Raw genomic sequence first — 21,055 nt, forward strand, 5'->3', positions numbered from 1 at the left:
CTCTTTACCTCCTCTCTGTAGGCTGTCTCTTCACATACCGAGATCAGACCGACCACTGTCGTGTCGTCAGCAAACTTGACGATGGTGTTGTTGCCGTGGGCCGGGCTGCAGTTGTAGGTGTAGAGGGCGTACAGGAGAGGGCTCAGCACGCATCCTTGAGGGGAACCGGTGCTCAGCATGCGGGTGGAGGACGTGTAGGGGCCGAGCAACACAGTCTGGGGTCTGTTGGTCAGAAAGTCCTTAATCCAGATGCGTGTGAGGGCAGGGAGGCCGAGAATGTCCAGTTTGGCGACGAGGATTTCTGGGATGATCGTGTTGAATGCCGAGCTGTAGTCCACAAAGAGCATCCTTGCATAGCTCTGCTGTTGTTCCAGGTGGCCCAGCACAACATGCAGAGCAGTGTCGATGGCGTCCTCAGTGGATCTGTTAGCCCGGTATGCAAACTGGTAGGGGTCCAGAGTGGGAGGAAGGCAGTCCCTGATGTGCTGGAGAACCAGCCTCTCGAAGCACTTCATGATGACTGGTGTGGGAGCAACAGGACGGTAGTCATTCAGGTGGACGGCTGGTGACTTTTTGGGGATAGGAATAAGGAATAATGGTGGAAGTTTTCAAGGGGATGACTGCTTGAGCCAGGGAGCGGTTGAAGATCCTGCAGAAAACATGTGCCAGTTGGTGGGCACATGCTCTGAGGACCTTGCCCGGTATTCCGTCGGGTCCAGTAGCTTTCCTGGGGTTAACCGCCAGGAGCGCGCGCCTCACATCGTGTTCCTCTACGATGAGTGGGGGGGAGTTGGAGCATGAAGTGCGGGGGTGTGACGGTTGGGGCGAGTCAAAGCGAGCGAAGAAGCAGTTAAGCTCCTCTGCCAGCGATGCACTCGGGTCTACAGAGGTCGTGCTGCCGCCACGGAAGTTGGTGATGCTCTGTAGACCCTGCCACACCTCCCGTGGTCTGCTACTGGCAAGGTGGGCCTCCAGCCTCCCCTTAGATTGCCTTGGCTAGCTTGATGCCTTTGCTCAGGTCAGCACGGGCCACGCTGTACTGGGCTTTGTCGCCTGACCTGAACGCAGCGTCACGGGCCTTGAGGAGAGAGCGAACCCTGCTGGACATCCAGGGCTTCGCATTTGGGAAGGTCCGTATGGTCCTGTGTAGGGACACAGTTTCCATGCAGAACTTGATGTAGTCCAGTACACAATGTGTGTCGACATCAAGGTCCAGATGATCACAGAGGTCCCAGTTTGTGTCTTGAAAGCAGTCCTGTAATTCACTCATGGCGTCGTCACGCCAGGTTTTCACAGTCCTTGTGGTGGGCCTGAATCTGCGTCTGAGAGGGGTGTACGCAGGTGCGAGCTGCAAGGACAGGTGGTCTGACTGGCCGAGAGGGGCGAGTGGGAGGGCCCTGTATGCGTGCTTGATGTTCGAGTACACATGGTCGAGAGTGTTGTCTCCCCTCGTTGGGCACTTGACATGCTGGTGAAACTCTGGGAGTACAGTCTTTAAATTGGCCTTATTAAAGTCCCCCGCTACTATGTGAACGCCATCAGGGTGGGCCCGCTGATTTTTATTGATGACGCACGCGAGTAGCGAGAGCGCCGTGCTAGTGCTAGCGTCGGGAGGGATGTAAACAGCTGTGACAATCACGACCGTTAGCTCCCTCGGGAGAAAATAAGGCCGGCATTTAACGGACATGAACTCGATGTCGGGGGAAGAGTGCTTCTCGACGATCGTGCTATCGCCGCACCAGTTCTCATGCACGTAAACACAGAGCCCCCCGCCCCTTCTCTTACCGGTGTCCCTCGTCCGATCCGCGCGATGTAGCGAGCGCCCGGCCAGCTGGATGCTAGCGTCGGGGACGTCTGCGTGCAGCCAGGATTCCGTGACGACGATCACACAGCTATCTCGCACATAGCGGTTTCCCAGGATTTGTAATCCCAGATCGTCGATTTTGTGGACCACGGATCTGGCGTTGGTGATGTACAGACTCGGCAGTGGTTGGCTGTGGGGCTGCCGCCGCAGCCGTTGCAAGACACCGGACCTGCAGCCCCGCTTCTGCTTCCTCTCTCTGCGTCGCCTGCGCCGCCTCCCGGTCCCGATGACAAGCCACGGTGAGCCGGGCAGCCTCGCCAGTTCGTCCGGAATTTTGCGATCATAGCAAAATTCCTCTGTGATGGTTATTTCGCATCGAAATCCAATGTCCACGATGTCCTGGCGGGTATATCGATGTTGTGCCTCAGTTGGTGCCAATAAGAGCAAGCAGACACTAATAAAAAGTAATAAGGAGCACATATATATATATATATATATAGATATATACATATACATATATATACATATATATACATATACATATACATATATATACATATATATACAGACATTGAGATCAGCTGTTAGCACTCTGTGCTAACCCTGCGTCGGCTCCCGGAGCGAGACCCGATATCCCCCGCGAGCTGAGGAGGAAGAGGGATGTCGTGCGGGGGCTAAACGCCAGGCAAGGAGGAGACAATACAACCTCCCGTCCGTTATTATGGGGAATGTTAGATCCCTCCCCAATAAAATGGACGAGCTAACAGCGCTGACCCGGCACGAGAGGATTGTCCGTGAGGCTAGCTTGCTGGTGTTCACGGAGTCGTGGCTAACAGAGCTAACGCCGGACGCCGTCGTGGTATTGGACGGCTTCCAAATACTACACGCGGACAGGACACTGGAGAGCGGCAAAAGGAAAGGGGGAGGGCTGGCTGTGTTTGTTAATGATAGATGGTGTAACCCTGGGCACATAACTGTTAAGGATCAACTTTGCAGTCGGGACTTTGAGCTGATAGCTGTTAGCATGCGCCCGTTCTATTTACCGCGAGAGTTCAGTCATGTGATCGCGATGGCGGCGTACGTGCCACCCTCTGCTCACAGTGAGACAGCCTGTGACGTACTGACTGCAGCTGTGAGCAGGCTACAAACACAGCACCCAAATGCCCTGCTCCTTATCTCTGGTGACTTCAATCATGCTTCTCCTTCCTCCTCTCTGCCTTCATTCACACAATATGTAACCTGCCACACCAGAGACAATAAAATATTGGACCTTTTCTATGCCAACACCAAGGAGGCGTACACATCACTGCCCCTCCCCCCGCTGGGCAAAGCTGACCACAACTTGGTTGCTCTCCTGCCTGTGTACAAACCTCGGTCCGCAGGCAGCCAGCTGTGACACGCACAGTTCAGCGATGGTCCGGAGAAGCCGAGGAGGCCTTAAAGGACTGTTTCAACACAACTGTGTGGGAGGTATTCAGCGAAGCCCACGGTGAGGACATTAATGGTCTAACAGACACTATTACAGACTATATTAACTTCTGCATGGAGAACACCATTCCCACCAGGACTGTAAGATGTTTCTCCAACAACAAACCCTGGATCACACCGGACATTAAAGCTCTCCTGAAGGAGAAAAAGAGGGCTTTTGTGTCAGGCGACAAGGACGAGCTGAAGAGAGTGCAGCGTCAGCTGAGAAGGAGCATCCGAGAGGGGAAAAGTCCTACAGGATGCGGATGGAGGAACAACTGCAGCGGAACAATGCCAGGGATGTCTGGAGGGGCCTAAAGACCATCTCAGGCCACGGACAACCAGGTAAGACCCAGAAGGGAGGGGGGGCTTCAGTGGGCAAATGAGTTGAACCTATTTTTCAATAGGTTTGATCAAATGCCTGACGCCGCTCAGGCTCCCCTGCTGCAGCCACCACCAACCCCTCCTGCCAGTGCGAACGAGACCCTCTCTCCCCCTCTCTCTCTTCACAGGCTCCAGTTCCCAGGCTCATCAGACAACCACCACTTCCTCCTGCTCAGCCTTGTTCCTCACAACATCTCAGGTGAAGAACCAGCTGAGGAAAATGAAGGCGAGGAAGGCAGCAGGCCCAGAGGGGATTTGCTCCCAGCTCCTCAAATCCTACGCAGACCAGCTGTGTGGAATCGTCCAGCACATGTTCAACCTGAGCCTGAAGCTGGGCAGAGTCCCCCAGCTGTGGAAAACATCCTGCCCGGTTCCGGTTCCAAAGACACCCCATCCGAAGGAGCTCAACAACTTCAGACCAGTGGCGCTGACGTCTCATCTGATGAAGACCCTGGAGAGACTGGTCCTCGTCCATCTGCGCCCCCTGGTCAGCTCCTCAATGGACCCACTCCAGTTCGCATCCCAGCCTGGCATCAGTGTGGATGATGCCATCATCTACCTGCTCCACACTTCACTCTCCCACCTGGAGAAGGCGGGGGGCACGATGAGGATCATGTTCTTTGATTTCTCAAGTGCTTTCAACACCATCCAGCCCGCCTTATTGGGAGACAAGCTGGAGCAGGCGGGAGTGGCCCACCACCTCATCACATGGATCCACGACTACCTCACAAACCGGCCACAGTACGTGAGGGCACAGGACTGTGTGTCTGACGTGCTCCTCTGTAGCACGGGAGCGCCGCAGGGAACTGTTCTGGCTCCCTTCCTGTTCACCCTCTACACCTCGGACTACAAATACAATTGCACAACCTCTCACCTGCAGGAGTTCTCTGATGACTCTGCGATTGTCGGCCTCATCACTGACGGTGACGATCGGGAGTACAGAGGGGTTACGCAGGGGTTCGTGGACTGGTGTCAGCAGAACCGCCTCCAAATCAACGCTGGGAAATCCAAAGAGCTGGTGGTGGATTTCCGCAAGCGTCGGCACTCTCCACCTGCACCAGTGAATATCCAGGGAACAGATGTTGAGAGGGTCTCAACTTACAAGTACCTGGGTGTTCATCTGAACAATAAACTGGACTGGAGCGACAACACAGCCGCTCTCTATAGGAAGGGTCAGAGCAGACTCTTCCAACTCAGGAGGCTGAGGTCCTTTGGTGTTCGGGGAATACTCCTCAGGAACCTCTATGACTCTGTCGTTTCATCAGTCATCTTCTATGGAGTGGCCTCCTGGGCAGGAGGCATCTCGGGCCGGGACAAAAAGAGACTGGACAAACTAGTGAGGAGGGCCAGCTCTGTCCTGGGCTGCTCCCTGGACTCTGTGGACTCAGTGGGGGGCAGGAGGATGACGGCAAAACTGTCATCAATGCTGGACAACCCAGCCCACCCACTCAATGACATTCTGAGAACACTCCACAGCTCCTTCAGTGATAGACTGTTACACCCTTGCTGTACCAAAGAGAGATTTCGCCGCTCCTTCCTGCCGACTGCTGTCAGACTTTTTAACAAGAACATTGGGTCAGGCCTACAAACGGGAGGGCATTAGTGCAATTGTGCAGTCCTTGGATGCAATATACACTACTACTGTACTTTCAGCCAATGGTGTACTTAAATATTGACCAATGATGTATTTTGTTTACCATTACAGTATTCTTATAACAGTACGTCTATCACTGCAGTATTTCTACCATTGCAGGACGTTCACTATTACAGTACTTTTATCATTGCAGTATTTCCCATCATTGCGGTACTTTTACTATTACAGTACTTTCATCAGTGCAGTATTTTTCTATCGTTGCAGTACTTTTACTATTACAGTACTCTTACCATTACAGTACTTTTATCATTGCAATATTTTTATCATTGTAGTATTTTCAATCATTCAGTAGTTTTTATCATGACAGCGTTTCCCCCTCTGTTTAATGCGCAGGCATTAGGAGTGTTTCCTTACACTTAGATACGTTTATACTGTGTATATTTGCATGCTTTTTATGAATGTCTGCTGCTAATGTTATACATTAACGGCTACATTACCCCGCCGACTCTGTGTGATCTATATCTTTGCTGCTGTAACACCTCAAATTTCCCCAGCGTGTATGTGCGTGTGCTCTGATCTCTAATTGTTATGTCTTTCGGAATGTGTTTTTTGTGATAGCGTCTGTGTGAGTCCTGCAGTGCCCAATTTGGTATGTTTGCATCTCTACAGCCAATGTGGAGAATGTGCTTCGTCGTATTTGTCCATGAAGTGCTGTGAATGTGAGGGCAGCTCATGGAAATGCTATGTGCGCCAATCTATTCTCACTTCTGAGAATTTCAATAAACTAAGTACTATAAATTTAGCATATGAGAATAATATAATAAATCAGTAAACATCAGGACTACAATCCCAGTCATTCTTGTGACCCGTGCTTCTAGTTTCATTTGATAAATGCATCTTTTTTCATCAATGTTTAAAATATTCAGTAAATATGAACCTGCTAACTTTAATTATCGACATTCTGTCCCACATGTGTTTAAAATAATGCCAGTAATCGTAATAGAATCCTTCAATGAATAAAGCCTGTGCCTCAATTTTTATAAGCACTTAGGAGAGCTCTGAATTTTTATGGGTGGCACTTGATGGAAAAAGATTGAGGACCACCGGTCTAAACGGCTTCCTGCTACGAAAATGTTAGATGCGCCCATCACGGATTCGTTTGCGGAAAAATTGAAAATGATGGTCCAGTAAGGCTGGGCGATAAACCGAAAATCTACCGTTACCGAAATGTATTAAAATGACCAACATCATTTTGCCCATGTCGGTAAATTCGGTGTCTAAAAAAAAGAAAAGAAAAAGAAGTCTTGCGGCAATGTTTATGCCCCTTTAAGACGGCTACAACGCTTATCGTCATGTGACTCCACCCTTCGGAACAAGAATGTAAACAGAAGACGCGTTCGTAGCCGGCGATTCAAATCCAGAAGCGGCTGACACGGCTGAAAACGAAGTAACATTAGTTGAAATCGTTCCTGTTGCGCTTGTCCCGAAAAGAAATTCGACATCTGTCGTTTGGAAATGTTTTGGGTTCCATAAAGACGATGTTTAAGCAAAAGAACATGAACTACAAAGTGCGTCGTAAGCACCAAAACAGCGCGTCCAACCTTTTATTTTTCACCACCCACAACACAACCATGCTGTTGACTTGGAGCTTGCGCTAAAAGTTCAAAGTGAGAAGCAAGGTTGGACAAGTGACAACAGCCCATAACGGAGGCGACACAATACCAGAGAATGTCTCAGAGGTGGACGCGATAGCCGAGCACATAGCTAAAGATATAGCTCCTCTAGTTACAGTGGAGCGCACAGGATTGAAACGCCTCATGAAAGTAGCCGACAAAGAGGTACGAAAATATTTGTTGCAAACCGTACTTCCCGATATGGACAACATCGAGACGGGAGCGGAGACATGTCAAGCTTTTTGCATCCACATCCGACTTGTGGTCGAGTAGCAACATGGATCCCTGTTTGAGCCTGAATGTGCATGACATAGACAACAAGTGGCGACCGCGCACCAGAGTACTCGAGACGGCACATTTTCCTGATGAAACACTTGTTTATTTTGCATTGGCATTCTATTGACATTTTTTTCATTTTATTTAGCATTTTGTTGACAGGCGACTAGCTCCTTTGCACATGGCATTATTTATATTGTTTGCAATATACCTTTACACAAATCTAGGCCTTTGCAAATGGCATTACAGCATCTCGGCACAATCTATTTGCAGAAAAAGATTTGTGAGAGGTACCCTTTTGCTCCTGTTCTTTGTGACATTGTTGAAATCATCCAAAGCAATCTATTTGGAATGTTTATACAAATGATTTTTGTACTTTTATTTTTCATTGAAAGTAATGTGTACCAGTTGGTCACTAAAAAAAGCAGTCAATATATATTTCCTGCATTTATTTTGATTTTCGTCAGGGGGCATTTATTGTGCACTTATCGTTATAGAGGTAAAATCGCCTAATTTATCGCGATATTGATTTTCGGTCATATCGCCCAGCCCTATGGTACAGTCAAAAAAATTAATTTCAGTGGGTTTTAATGACCACAAGAATTGCCCAACAGGTGAAAAGATATTTACAGTGAGGACTCAAGTGACAAAATAAAAAAAAGAAATCAATGTAAAAGAAAGAGAAAACATTAACAATTGAAAATTCAACATTGACTTCAACTTAGCTTAGTTCGCTTATGGTCTGCAGCAGCTAGACACCCACAACTGCCTCCAGGCAAACCATTTAAGACATTTGTATTTATAATAATGATGATAATAGTATGAATAGTCCAATTTCAATGTCTGTTAACTAAACAGGAACCAAAATTCACACAAATAATAAAGGCAATAGAAAGGTCTTCATATAACAGCTGTCAAATTACTACAAAATACAAATAATTGGCTAAAATGGTTCAGTCCCAAAGTCAGGTGACCTCCTCTTCCGCCACGGATTTCCATTTAAGGCAGGATAAGGTATTGCCTTGGTTTGCTCCATATGACGTGTCCAACCGAGGCAGCAGTATGCAGGTGCGTGTTTTGTCACGTATGCATGGGTGCGTGTTTTGTCGTTTATGCGTGTCAAGCGAGTGTCGAGTGTGCACCCCCGACACCAGCAATAAGTTTCAGGTATTGTCCAGGCAGTGATGAAACAGTCTTTATGAAAAGTATGACCGCAGACTCTTGCACGGGTTCGCGGGAACAAAACGCGATGAGGGAGTGACGTAATTCAACGCTGCTCTGTCACAGCGCCGTTAGATGTCAGAGGCACAGCCTTGCAAAACGTTAACGCCCAGGTTGGCGCAAAGCCATTTTAACTCATGCTTGCCAGAACAAAATAATTATCATACGCTGCATTCCCAGTAGCAGGACATTGCAGAGTCCAAAGTGTTCGTTCAAAAGACGGCAGATTCTCCGTTAAAATAATTCTATCTATGGTGACATCAGAGAAAAGCAAAAATTTCTTTCATTTCATTCAAGACGAAGTGCCGTGGACAGTGAGTCTTGGGTGGTACACATCGCATTTGGTTGTGGTTGGATGAGACATCCTTCAACTTCCTACTACTCCACTTCTACTGTAAAAGCAAGCATTTCAGCAAAAATAAAATGCCAACCTAAGGTATGTTAGCAGAGAAAATGGTGATGTATGATTAATCACTCACAGAAGAGCATGTCATCTAGTGCTGAGATGCAGAGCAGAACGCACTTCTTCTCCAAAGCCGCTTGCTCCTGACTCGACTGGAAGCCCACACCAACCAATGCACCGAAGATAGCTAGAGGCAAGAGGATTGTAACAAATGTGTTATAGTCAAGAGTATACAAATGGCTTGACAGTAAAAGGTTGTGAGTTTCTCTGTTGTCTTGTCTGATAATCAATAACCACCGAGCATACTTACAATTTCAAATGTAAAGTTTAAAGGGGTGTTTGCAATTTAAATAACTTTCATTGTCATTGCGACCTCAGCACCCAAACAGCCAGAGAGAGAAGGCATGGCTTACAAGGTGATAATCTTTTGTCGTACATTGGCACGCACAAATCACAGGAACACACGACCTCACGCTGACCAGTTACCCCAGATAAGCACCTAATGTAAAATGCAGTGTTATTACACCACAAAATATAATGATAGTTTAGAAGTATTACTTGTGCCCTCAATGAGTATGTCCACAAGTGCATGAGAAATGAAAATCTCGTAATTCACACTTTCCGTTCGATTAATTGATGCTCCTCTGGCACAGTGTTTTTTCTGGTATAATTCGAGTCACAAGATTGGGCGAGAGAAAGCTGATTTTTCTTTTCTTACAGTTTTACTTGGTAGTTATGTTCTGCTGTCAAGTTGGAATGTAACGATTTACTCAAGCACCGATTCTAGTCTCCGTTCCTGATTTTGATTAGATATTTATAGACACATACACATTTTTTCATGACCATAGGGTGCGCCTATTAAAGGTGCAGTCTCAGTTAGGGCTGCACGATATTGGGGGAAGAAAAAGACGAGTTTTTTGGGTTGCAAAATATATATTGCGATGTTAAAAATAGAAGAATTTTCACCAGATGACTCAAATACCTATGTTTGGAAAGAATTTGATAAAAGGGATCCCGGTAACAAGGGGAAAAAGACATTGCATTTATATATATATATATATATATATATATATATATATATATATAAAATTCCATGATTAATTGTGATTAATCACATTTTTCAACTACTATTTTTTGCGACGCTTATATCAGATATTTACTTGAATAATATCTTGCAATTGATGCAAAATCACCAAATACTAAGTATATTTAATTCAAAGGCTGTTCTAATAGCTTTTTTGGATTCTTGAATACGATATAAATGGAGACACTTTGCAGAAATGTATTTTCGTAACATTTCTCAAAACTGCCCACAAGCGCCACACACCAGCAGTGTTGGTATGTGAAAAATATGTGAATGACTAGTGCTGTGCGGAGTATGCAAATCACTGTTGTGAGTCCGGTTAGAACTCCAATAACGAGCATAGGATCTTGTGTTTTCTGGTCTTTAATAAAGTTGAAGTCAAAGTAAACATTTCTTGATGCTTCAAACGAAATATTTGTGTGCTTCTACAAAGAAATTTGTATCAATGACTGACTAATGCAAATATCACAACACATACATACGTGACTCAGACACGAAAAGAAGTCACGGCAATAGCTCTCCATTCAATGCGCTTGTGAACATTGCATGTCACCGATTAGCAGCGAAACGTGTATTTGTACAGACAATTGAACAGTGTTATTAATGCTCTAACTTACTTGTCTCACACACAACTCGAAGCAGGATAAATGTGGACGACAACTCGAATAATTTAGCTCAATAGACAGAACTGACACGATTCTCGCCACCGTCTCTCCTTCTTCCTATACAGTAAACCCCCGGTGATCGCGGTTAATGGGGACCGAGACCACCCGCGAAAACTGAAAATCCGCGAAGTAACGGCGCACCTTCAAAAATGCTTAAAAAAAAAAAAAATATATATATATATATATATATATATATATATATATATATGGGTAGAGAGAGAGTGAAATTCACAAAAAAAAAAAATATTATTAAAACTTATTTTTTTATTCCCCAGCCATTATTTTCGTATTTATTCAATTACTTTTTTTTGTATTTATTTAATTACTTCGACTTTTACCTGCTGGTACACCGTCCGGTGTGCCCTGTGAATGTTATGAGCAGGACTCTCCAAACGCAGACACGGGAAAAAAGGTGGTGATACAAAGATATTTATTATAATCACAATATAGTCGGTGTAATCAGCGCGTCTCGCAGCAGCTGACGGCATGGCGCGAGACGATCGCTGGAGGAACACACAGCTGAAAAACCAAAAAACACACGCGGCATGACAGGCACGGATCATGACAGTGAAATGAAAGGTGGCATTCTTCATTTATTTATTTATTCATTCATAACTGACAGCCTCAAGCTCCGCTCGTGCCCGGGCGGAAGAGGTGCTCCTATTCGGCTTAACTGTGACACACGCCCGCCCTCCTCCTCCGGAGCTTCCATTCGGTTAAACTTAGGGGCCGCTTGACACCGCCCGTGCCCGGGGAAGGTGCTCCTCTTCGGGTTAACTGCCACGCACGCCGGCCGGAGCTCTGATACGGTCCGAACCGTGCGAAACGTCGCCCCAAATCGTGCCCGGGGGAACGTGCTCTTCTTCGTCCACTCTCTTCTTCGTCCACTCTCCTCTTCGGCGCACGCCGGCCGTCTAACCGCTCCAGCGCCCCCTCGTGCCGCTCGGCGAAACTACAATGCCCCCGAATATTTTTTAGACCCGCGAAGCACTGAACCCGCGAAAGGTGAACCGCGAAGTAGCGGGGTTTCACTGTATACGCACGCACACGCTACGTGAGTTGGAGCGCTAAGCTGCGCCCTCTTAAAGGAGCTGGTGTCGCAGTCTCCGAGCAGCCTTTTCTACAGCCGCCCCCATATTCACCTGTGAATATGAACAACAGAAAAGGTTATACAAAGGGTGATTAATCGTCCTTCGGCAGAGCAGGTAGGCTGATGAGTCTTCCTACAGGTCGGACGTAAGTTCTTCCCTTCACAGTCACTTCACCTGATCTGATTTGAGTGTCTGGTCCAGGAAAGACCTGAGAGACTTTCCCTACTGACCAGAATGCACGTGGCAGCTGCTTGTCCACAATCATAACTACATCTCCCACTTGCAGATTAGCTGATTCATTTTGCCACTTGTGGCGGGCTTGAAGTCCTGGCAGATAGTGTCGCAGGAAATGCTGCCAGAAATGGTCTGCTAGCACCTTACTGTGCCTCCATCTTTTCCGGCCAAGTATCTTGGAGTCCTCATGAGGAGACAATTGGGGGTAATGGGGTCAAGGTCCGCAATCTCCGATTAAGTGTAGCTCAGAGGCTTTGAATTGAGCATCCCCTCGATCTCAACTAGTACTGTGCGTAATACCTCATCTGTCACTATCTGGGCTCCGAAGGTGACTTGAAGGGCAGTCTTCTGTCACTATCTGGGCTCCGATGGTGACTTGAAGGGCAGTCTTCAACGAGCGAATTTCCCGCTCCCAGCATCCGCCAAAGTGTGGGGAACCAGGAGGGTTAAAGGCATACCTGATTTGTTGGCCAGCAAGCTGTTGCTGGAGCTCAGTATGAAGCTCTTGAAATGCTTTCTGTAGTTCTCGGTCGCCTCCTCTGAAATTTGTTCCCTGGTCACAGAGAATCTCTTGGGGTTTCCCTCGTCTGGCTATAAAGCGTCTCAGGGCCATCAGGAACGCATCTGCGTCCATACTAGGGATCAGGTCGAGGTGGACTGCTCTAGTGGTGAGACATTTGAATATTATCCCCCACCTCTTTTCGTTCCTGCGTCCAATCTTGATGGTGTATGGCCCAGAACCATCTACGACGTGGGAATAGAATGCAGGTTTGAAGAGACGCAGTCTGGCAGGAGGGAGGTCCGCCATTTGTGGAGGATTTGGTTGCCCCTTCCACATCTTGCACTTCACACAGGATCTGTGGTGCCGGCGTACGGCTTCGCATCCACGTAGCACCCAGTACTTCCTCCTGAGTTCAGCAAACACTCGTTCTGGACCGGGATGCTGTTGCTTTACATCATAATCCTGTATGATGAGTCTGGTCAAAGCATGTTTGGGGTCCAGAAATTGGGGTGCACTTCATCCGCTGTCAGGAGGGGGAAACGGCAAAGATCCGGCACGTATCTCCATGCACCTGCTTCTGTCAGTTCTTGTATCTCCGCCACACGTGTAGGGCTATCTCAGGCAAGTGGACTAATTCTGCTTCCCATTCATGCCACCTCTCCAGTAGCTCCTGTGGAAGGTGTGGATCATCCCATTCTCTATTCCTCTCCTACAGGTGGCGCACAATGACTTTAGCTCGAGCGGTATAAGGCACAATGTAGCCAAGGGGATCATATTGGCTGGCTAAAACTTGATAGATGTTTCTCATTGTAGTCTACGTGTCTGTGCTTGTATATGAGCGAGTCTGACTTACAGTTTCATTGGTGTCCAAGTGTGGGTTCCTGGAGGTCGACTTGACCTTGGCTGAACCATAGCTCACAACTGGATGACCTCATGTCTGGTGCAAGATGCTCGATGACACTGGGATCGTTGCTTGCCCATTGCCTCAACTCGAATCCGCCCTCAGCCAGAAGATAGCGCAGTTTGTCTACAAGAATCTTGGCTGCTATTGGGCAAGGGAGACTAAGGAGACAGTTGTCCACGTAGAAGGACTTGTGGATGACATCACGTACATCCTCTTCCGGTTGGCTGTGGTCAGTGCCATATTTCTGCAGCACGAATGTTGCACAGCAGGGGCTGCAGGTGGTTCCAAATGGGAGAACCTGCCACTCATACACATCAGGTGGGCGGTCTTCTGGGTTGCGCTCTACTTCGTAGTCTGTCAACTTCACGACATAGCCAGTATCTACAAGCTTCTTTATCTCCTCTTTGTAGACAGCAGCTTGTTCTGGGGAATTGGCTAAGCGCTTCTCTATGCCTCTCAGTAGTGGCAATACTGCCACAGGGCTGGCTTTGATGAGAGGCATGTTCTTAACTCGAAGAAGGGGTGTGGCATAACGCTTAGTGGCATTGATATCGACTCTCACCGTTTGTTCTTGAAGTAATTCAATTGCCTCTTGGTCCTGTCTTGACCGAACTGCTGCTCGCTACGGTAGGGAAGCACCTCCATCTGCCATAACTTCTCAACGCATGAGAAGAGTTCTGTGGATGAAGGGGTAGACGTAAAAAGGCAGTGACTTACATTAGGGCTTGACTTGATGGCTTAGGCTGGCCCTTGTAGAGTCCATCCAAGGCGTGTCTTCACAGCTGCTGGCCCACCAGGTGGTCCTGATCGGACTGGCTCTATAGGTGTGATGAGGTGCGTGTAGTCAGCACCAATCAGCAGCATCGGCTGGACCCTATTCAGTGGCAGAAGAGGCAAACCTGACAAATGTTTATACTTCTGCTGAAGTGCGGCAACTGGATGAGAATGCTTTGCTAAACTCAGTTGAGCGGCTGTGAAAGCATTCGGGATACTATACATCTTGTCAGGGCTGTCAGCTGGAGGAATCGTGAACGAAACTGATGCTCCATGGAGCTGATCCAGTCCTGGTCGGATTGTACGGAGAGCCATCACCTCCTTTCTTCCTTGTGAGGCGGCAGGCTGGAGCAGTATTGTCCGCTCAGAGCCGTCATCTAAAATTGCATATGTCTCCAAGGACTTGTCACCGTTCCTCAGGAAGACTTTACTGATCTTCAGCAACACCTTCCGGTTGTAGACTGGGCGGTCTGCATATAGGACTCTGTTGGCTGTGCTTACGAGGCAGCTTTCTGTTGGCGGTGAATGCGATGCTTGTTCCTCCTCCTTTCCTCTCTCATTCACAACATGCAGCACAAGCAGATGTTTCCTGCCACAATACTTACAGGGGGCTTTGAGCGTGCACTTTGCCGCTTGATGATTGCGTCCACAACACCAGCACTTCTTATTGACTTTAATCCACATCGCCTGAATCTTTTAAAGCTGGCATTGAGGTCGTGGGGGAGTTGACTTAAGAGCCTCGAGACATGAGAGCCACAGATTAATTCAACCTGACCTTGTTTACCCAGCTGTTCTAACATGCCCACTAGTGAGCACACGTTGAGAGCGAATAAACGAAAGCTCTTCGCATCACCACTATGTATGTTTGGACCATCCATTAGCGCTGCAATCCGTTGCACAGCAAGCTTGTGGGGCTGTCCATACATCTTGGAGAGAGCCAGCATCGTATCTGTGTAGGGTTGCCTGGAACTCCAATAAGAGTCAGCCACGAGTGAGGCTTCTTCACACTTAAGGTGATCAGTGAGAATCTGGTACTTGTATCTCTCAGTGGCTCCATGCGGTAATAAATTCTCTAAGGCTAACTTCATACGTGTGAACCCTCTGGGGTCTAGTGATGTGAGGCTGGGAATGGTGGGCTTTGGTCCTCTGTATGTGGTCTCTCTCTGTGGAACATGAGAGTAGGGCACTTGGAGGAAGGCTGAATCTCTGCCAGCGTATGGATCTTCATACTGTGGGTCATTTGCTCTGAATGAGTGAGCGGGATACCTTTGGCCACACCTATCAGCACGAGACGCACTTTGCGGGAGTGTGGCTGCGTAGTATGAACTTTATCCTTGATCTGCGGGTGGCTGTGAAACTTCGACTTGTGAGAAGTCCTGTATCAGGTTTCCGGACAACCCGCCTGCCTGATATTGTAGCTGTGAGTGGGCTGGATTGTTCGGTTGGCTTCTGATCGGGCGTTGATTGCCTCCGTCAAACCCACTGTGGTATGTGCCTGGGGGTGGGAGGGTAGGAGGAGGAGGATTGGACTGTAAGGCAGTCATCAGGCTCTGAAACTGTTTGCGGAGCTCAGCATTTTCTTGGCGCATCTGTTTAAGGGCAGCATTAAACTCACTGAGTGGGTTGATATCCTGCCCCCTGGTGGTTTGCAACATAAACTGCTGAGACCCCTGCTCGTGCTCAACATCACCCAAATTTTCCGTGTCAAAGCCCTGGCTAGCCGGTGGTGTTGGGGATCTACTAGATGAGCGCTCCGTAGCTACGTGCTCCTCTTGTAATGCTCTAGTAGGAGCAGCTGGTCTTCGGAATTTACTCAGCGCACCTGGCCCACTCAAGTCATAATCAGACATATAGGAAGGCACCGATGTCAATCGTTTAGGTTTACCGCCAGGTGCTGATAATTCTGAGTCCTGCATCTTCAAACAGCGATTTGCCATCCGGCTCCAAGGACCATTGAAAAATATGTGAATGACTCGTGCTGGGCGGAGTATGCAAATCACTGTTGTGAGTCCGGTTAGAACTCCAATAACGAGGATAGGATCTTTAATAAAGTTGAAGTCAAAGTACACATTCCTTGATGCGTCAAACGAAATATTTGTGTGGTTCTACAAAGAAAATAATAAAGTATCAATGACTGACTAATGCAAATATCACAACAGAAACATACGTGACTCAGACACGAAAAGAAGTCGCGGCAATAGCTCTCCATTCAATGCACTTGTGTACAGAGAGAGAGAGACAGACAAGATTTTTTTCACCCAAAAAATACCACATATTAAGGAAATAAAAACTAATATTGCAACTGCTAATGAAAAAACTAAAATAAATAGAAATAAAAACACCAAAATATAAAAACTACAATGAAAAATGCCAACCAATAATAATCCTGATATTTTACATTGTAAATGTGAGAGTATAACTAAGGGTACAGCAATGTTTTAAAATGCTTGTAAGCATTTGATATATTTATGTTTAAAACTGTATGGCCCAATCCCTCCCTTACAGCGGTGGACCATTGTAGTCTATTCTAGTATTTCTGATTTGAATGCTGTTACTATGGTAGTCACTGAACTCATGCAGTAGTAAAAAAGTTTAGAAAATGGGCAAAAGGTAAGACATATTTGTGTGAGAGTCTAACACACCAGTGTCTGTCCTTACTTGACAAAACTTTCTGTTGAGTTTGCATTGCCTCGTTTTCTTCCTCCTGAGGAGGTGTCCAACTACACAGAGCTTTCAGCTGTGGCACCAACCACAACCTCACCCCTTCATCACTAAGACAAAAAATGACAACAACAAAAATCATCACTGACCAGTGAGAAATAGCCTGGAGTTACGGAGTTAAGTATTTTTCACTTTTATTTATTTAGTATTTGAAGCTAAACCTCATCAAGAATGGGTGTTATTAATTACACTTGAAGCAAGACAAAATAAGCACAGTAAGGCGGAAACAAAATTGAGAATTCAAGCAATAGACTGATCTGTGTGATGCTTCCCTAGCTCCCCAAAACATGGGAGTCCTCATATTCACACAGAGCAGTTGTGGGCTCATACACCGTGACCCTTCTTGAAAAACCCTGAGCTTTCCCGCGATATCACATTAATTATGATACATGGCTTATATCAAGCATAGTGTGTCTGGAATAGACCCAACGTGTAAATGTAAACAATAAAAATACAAGCAGAAATATTCCTTACCTTTCAAAAATACTTCTCAAGTCGAGAATATTGTAAATCTGAAGTAGGTACACCACATGCAGATTTGGAAGTTTCTGTAAACACACAAACCTCATCATCTCATTTACAACCAAGTATTTTCATTAAGCTTGAACTCCCAATATGAATGGATATATTTCACAAGAAAAAAAAAGAATGAACAATGCTTACAATATAACTTAATTTCCCTCAGAAATAAAGTACTGATCTAGCTTTGTATTTGCTGTATCTCACTATGAATCTATCTCACTGGCTTTCAATTCTGAATGTGAATGTGCATGTGCAGATACCAACCCATATCATATCTTAGGAACCATCTACATACTTGATTATTGTGACATAGATGTTTGCATTGAACTCTGATGGGCGGGGTCACCAGTTGTGCAGTAAATGACAAGACGAGGAGATGAAGGCGAGTCATGTCACTTTATCCTCCACCAAAAAAGTGATTGTTTGCACAGAAAGCAGCGACCACCCCCTTTCACTCTTTTATGAGTAACCCTTTGAACCCAAAAGTCACTGGTATTGATAACGTAGACGAACAATGATACATTTTTTGTTAGAAATATTTTTTTTTGGACCAATTAAGTGAATTTTGATCATTTTCCAAGGCACATCTTACGAACTCTCGCAGCTCACGAATGTGGCCAGGCACACAGGTTGGGAATCACTACGATAATGTATTAAGTAATTTCCAGTTTTTGGGCTGTTCTGTATGTGACTGTGTATTATACTTTCATTGCAACACAGTTCCAGCAGGACTCGAGTGAAAGGGGTACTGTATCACCCAGTGCTGTTTTTGGCAGGCATTTTAGAATTAGGCTTAGTCTTACTACTTTGGACGAAAATGCTTATTAGTTTTTGTCACATTTAGTCATTTCTATTCGTGATAGTTTTAGTCTAGTGTTAGTCGATGAAAACTCAAAAAGGTTTTAGTCTAGTTTTAGTAACAAAAACTCAATTAGGCTTTAGTCGGTTTTAGTCAACGGAAACGCAAAAAAAGTTTGTCTAGTTTTGGTAAATTTATTAGACCAAAACTCAAAAAGGTTTTAGTCCGTTTTGGTTCAAAAATAGGCATACAAGGTTTCCACCCAATAACAAAGTCTTTCTGATAGACTACTTAGGATTATACGGAGCCCCTTAGGGGACATGGAAGAGAAAAAAAAATAATTTTCGTTCCCTCGCAAAATCTTTGCGTTCCCTTGCAAAGATTGCGTTCCCTTGCAAAGTTTGCGAGGGAACGCAGTTGTTTTTTTTTCGAGTGAATGTTTATTTATTTATTTTTTAATGCGTGTTTATGTACTTCCGGGTCAGTTTGACTACCCTTGCCTCGAATGCGCTGCTGTTCAAGAGACGACAGTACGTTGAAGGCGGCACTAATCATGGAGGAGGGCTTGGAACTGTCTTTCACTTATTTGAAAACCATGCTTAATATCCAGAACTGATTTTATTTCTTTGTATTTCATACCCTAATTACTTCCAGGACAACGAGTGACAGGGCGACGTTTTTTATTTTTTAATCAGTACTGCATAACCTATTGCGTGAACTAGGGGCACAAACCGCAGCTTTGACAATTTCAAAATCGCGTTGTCTGAGATCGCAATTACGGTCCCAAGACCATACATTGTTCAGCCGTACTATGACGGAAAAAAAGCACGTTCCCCAGGTTGAGAAACACTGCTGTAAGTAGATTTAAATTTTCAAAATGTCCTTTTCTCATGACAGCTTCACCACATACTTTTAAACACTATGATTTTCATTATAATACAGTAATTCTTTGTTTGTGAAAAACTAAGTAATGACTTCTTTTTTCAAAACAAAATGACACAGGTGCCCTCTTGTACGGTACTACTTTTCATTTTTATTTAATTTTATTTTTCAATTCTAGTTTTAGTTATTTCATTAGTTTACGTTAACTAAAATAACCCTGGTGCACACAAAGGCGCGCCGTATTATTAGGAACCCCGACCACTTTGGAGAAATTTTAAGACTTTTAAGTGCGTCTTATGGTTGTGAAAATAGGGTACTAGGTCTTCCTTTCGTGATAACAATACTTTTACAATGCAGAATTGTAGTTTATTTCCAGCCAATGAGGCTATGATTAGGGACTTTTAGCGGAGCAACTGCACGCCGTATTTGTCCACACTGGCTAGCTGGGTCTCAGCCGGGATCTGAAGGAACTGTCGACAACCCACCTCACCGCAGTCACATTTAAAGCTACTTTTGCACAATGAGGACGATTTGAAGTCATCAACATGATTGGTTGGGAGAGATCAAATCATAAGCCATTCGCAAGCTGCGGTACTTACAGCCTACGTGCATTAGGGCTGTCCCAAACGATTATTTTCTCCCTATTAGTCTATCAATTGGTCTAAAAAAAAAATATATATATATATATATATATATATATATATATATTATATTTTATTATATTTTATTTATTATTTATTATATATATATATATATATATATATATATATATATATATTATTTTTTTTTTTTCTTCTTCTTTAACCTGCTTTAAACTCATAAATAGAGGTAAATCACGAGTGCATGCTGAAATATTATCAAGGTGCTTTTAAAGAGGCACATATACGTGCAGTCACAGACTATGGTAAGCAGTAAGTTAGTGCTTCTCTGAGCAGGACATTCTAAACACGACCTGCATGTTGTGCAGCTCATGGGGTCTGCACAGAGACCGAGAGCTTTCAGGAGCACCAGCGGAGTAGATACAAAAAAATTGTTACGTGTTATTCTTTATGGGTACATGAAGCAGCGTAACCAGTAACGTTACCTACAAGCACCAAAACAATTTGACCGGAGTGAAAGAGCTCTGCAAATGTTAGCTATTTAATGCACAAAGCTGAAGCACAACAGTGTAACTTTGACTGCAACCCACTGCTATTTAATGCACAAAGCTGAAGCACAACAGTGTAACTTTGACTGCAACCCACTGCTTTGAGAAATTAAACTTAACGATGCATGTTAATGTCGCACACAGCAACAACTACCGTATTTTTGCAGCCATAAGGCGCACTTTAAAGTCCTGAATCTCGTCCAAAAAAGCCGGGGCGCCTTTTGATGCGGAGCACCCATTATGTGGACTGAGTGCACCGCTGGGCTGACTGCGAACATTACCTGCCTGCACATTGCTTATATAGAGAGAAGGCGGGAGTGGCTAACGACAGCAGGGGGACGTGAGAGGGGAATGATGGGCGTGAACGACAAAGCAAAGGCACGCCCCTCGTGCAAAGCAGGCCCGAGTGCCCTTATATGGGCAAACGTGTCTGCTAGCTCTGTTGTTAGAGCTTTCGCTAAAGCCGGAGAACTTGCCCAGCTGTTTTTCTGATACAGAAGACGATGATTTTGATTTTGAGGATTTGTGGATGATGACTGATCAATAATAATGTGAGTACATTGTTAAATAGGAACCAAACTCACAACCAAACTCAGTTTTGCTCCTGTTGCCTTTTTAGAAACAGCTAGTCACGCTAGCTATGCTATCTTATGTTTTAGTGTGCATACATGTTAACTAAAGTATTGTATGGTAGGCTGTGAGGCGGAATTTTGCTGGGCCTACACTATTATGCTATTCAGTTCATTTGGGGTGATAGTTTTAGTTTTGATGTAACACCGTGACCGCAGATCGTTTGTTGATTAGTGACTTGCTCACACGGCATTGTGTCGGCATCCCATCTGAGGGGCTGCGCGGCAGCGAGACGACGAGACAGACTGATAATGACTCTCGTGTTTGGTGGAGAACGT

The 21,055-nt window shown here is 45.6% G+C and overlaps 1 protein-coding gene across 5 annotated transcripts in view; it reads right to left on the reverse strand.

Annotated features, from left to right (window-relative positions):
- The window catches only part of fanca (FA complementation group A), a 193,782-nt gene that overhangs the window by 137,793 nt on the left and 34,934 nt on the right, over positions 1-21,055 (reverse strand). For all 5 annotated transcript variants that reach the window (XM_088297906.1, XM_088297905.1, XM_088297904.1 and 2 more), the window contains 3 exons: positions 17,272-17,345; positions 16,735-16,847; positions 8,899-9,009 (listed from right to left, as the gene is read on the reverse strand). In XM_088297906.1, coding sequence (XP_088154032.1) covers positions 8,899-9,009; positions 16,735-16,847; positions 17,272-17,345 — 298 coding nt within the window. The remainder of the gene's footprint in view (positions 1-8,898; positions 9,010-16,734; positions 16,848-17,271; positions 17,346-21,055) is intronic.

This window comes from Idiotropiscis lumnitzeri, chromosome 6 (assembly GCF_059441095.1).
Source record: "Idiotropiscis lumnitzeri isolate Australia: NSW breed Sydney's pygmy pipehorse chromosome 6, RoL_Ilum_1.0, whole genome shotgun sequence".
Lineage (NCBI taxonomy): Eukaryota > Metazoa > Chordata > Actinopteri > Syngnathiformes > Syngnathidae > Idiotropiscis > Idiotropiscis lumnitzeri.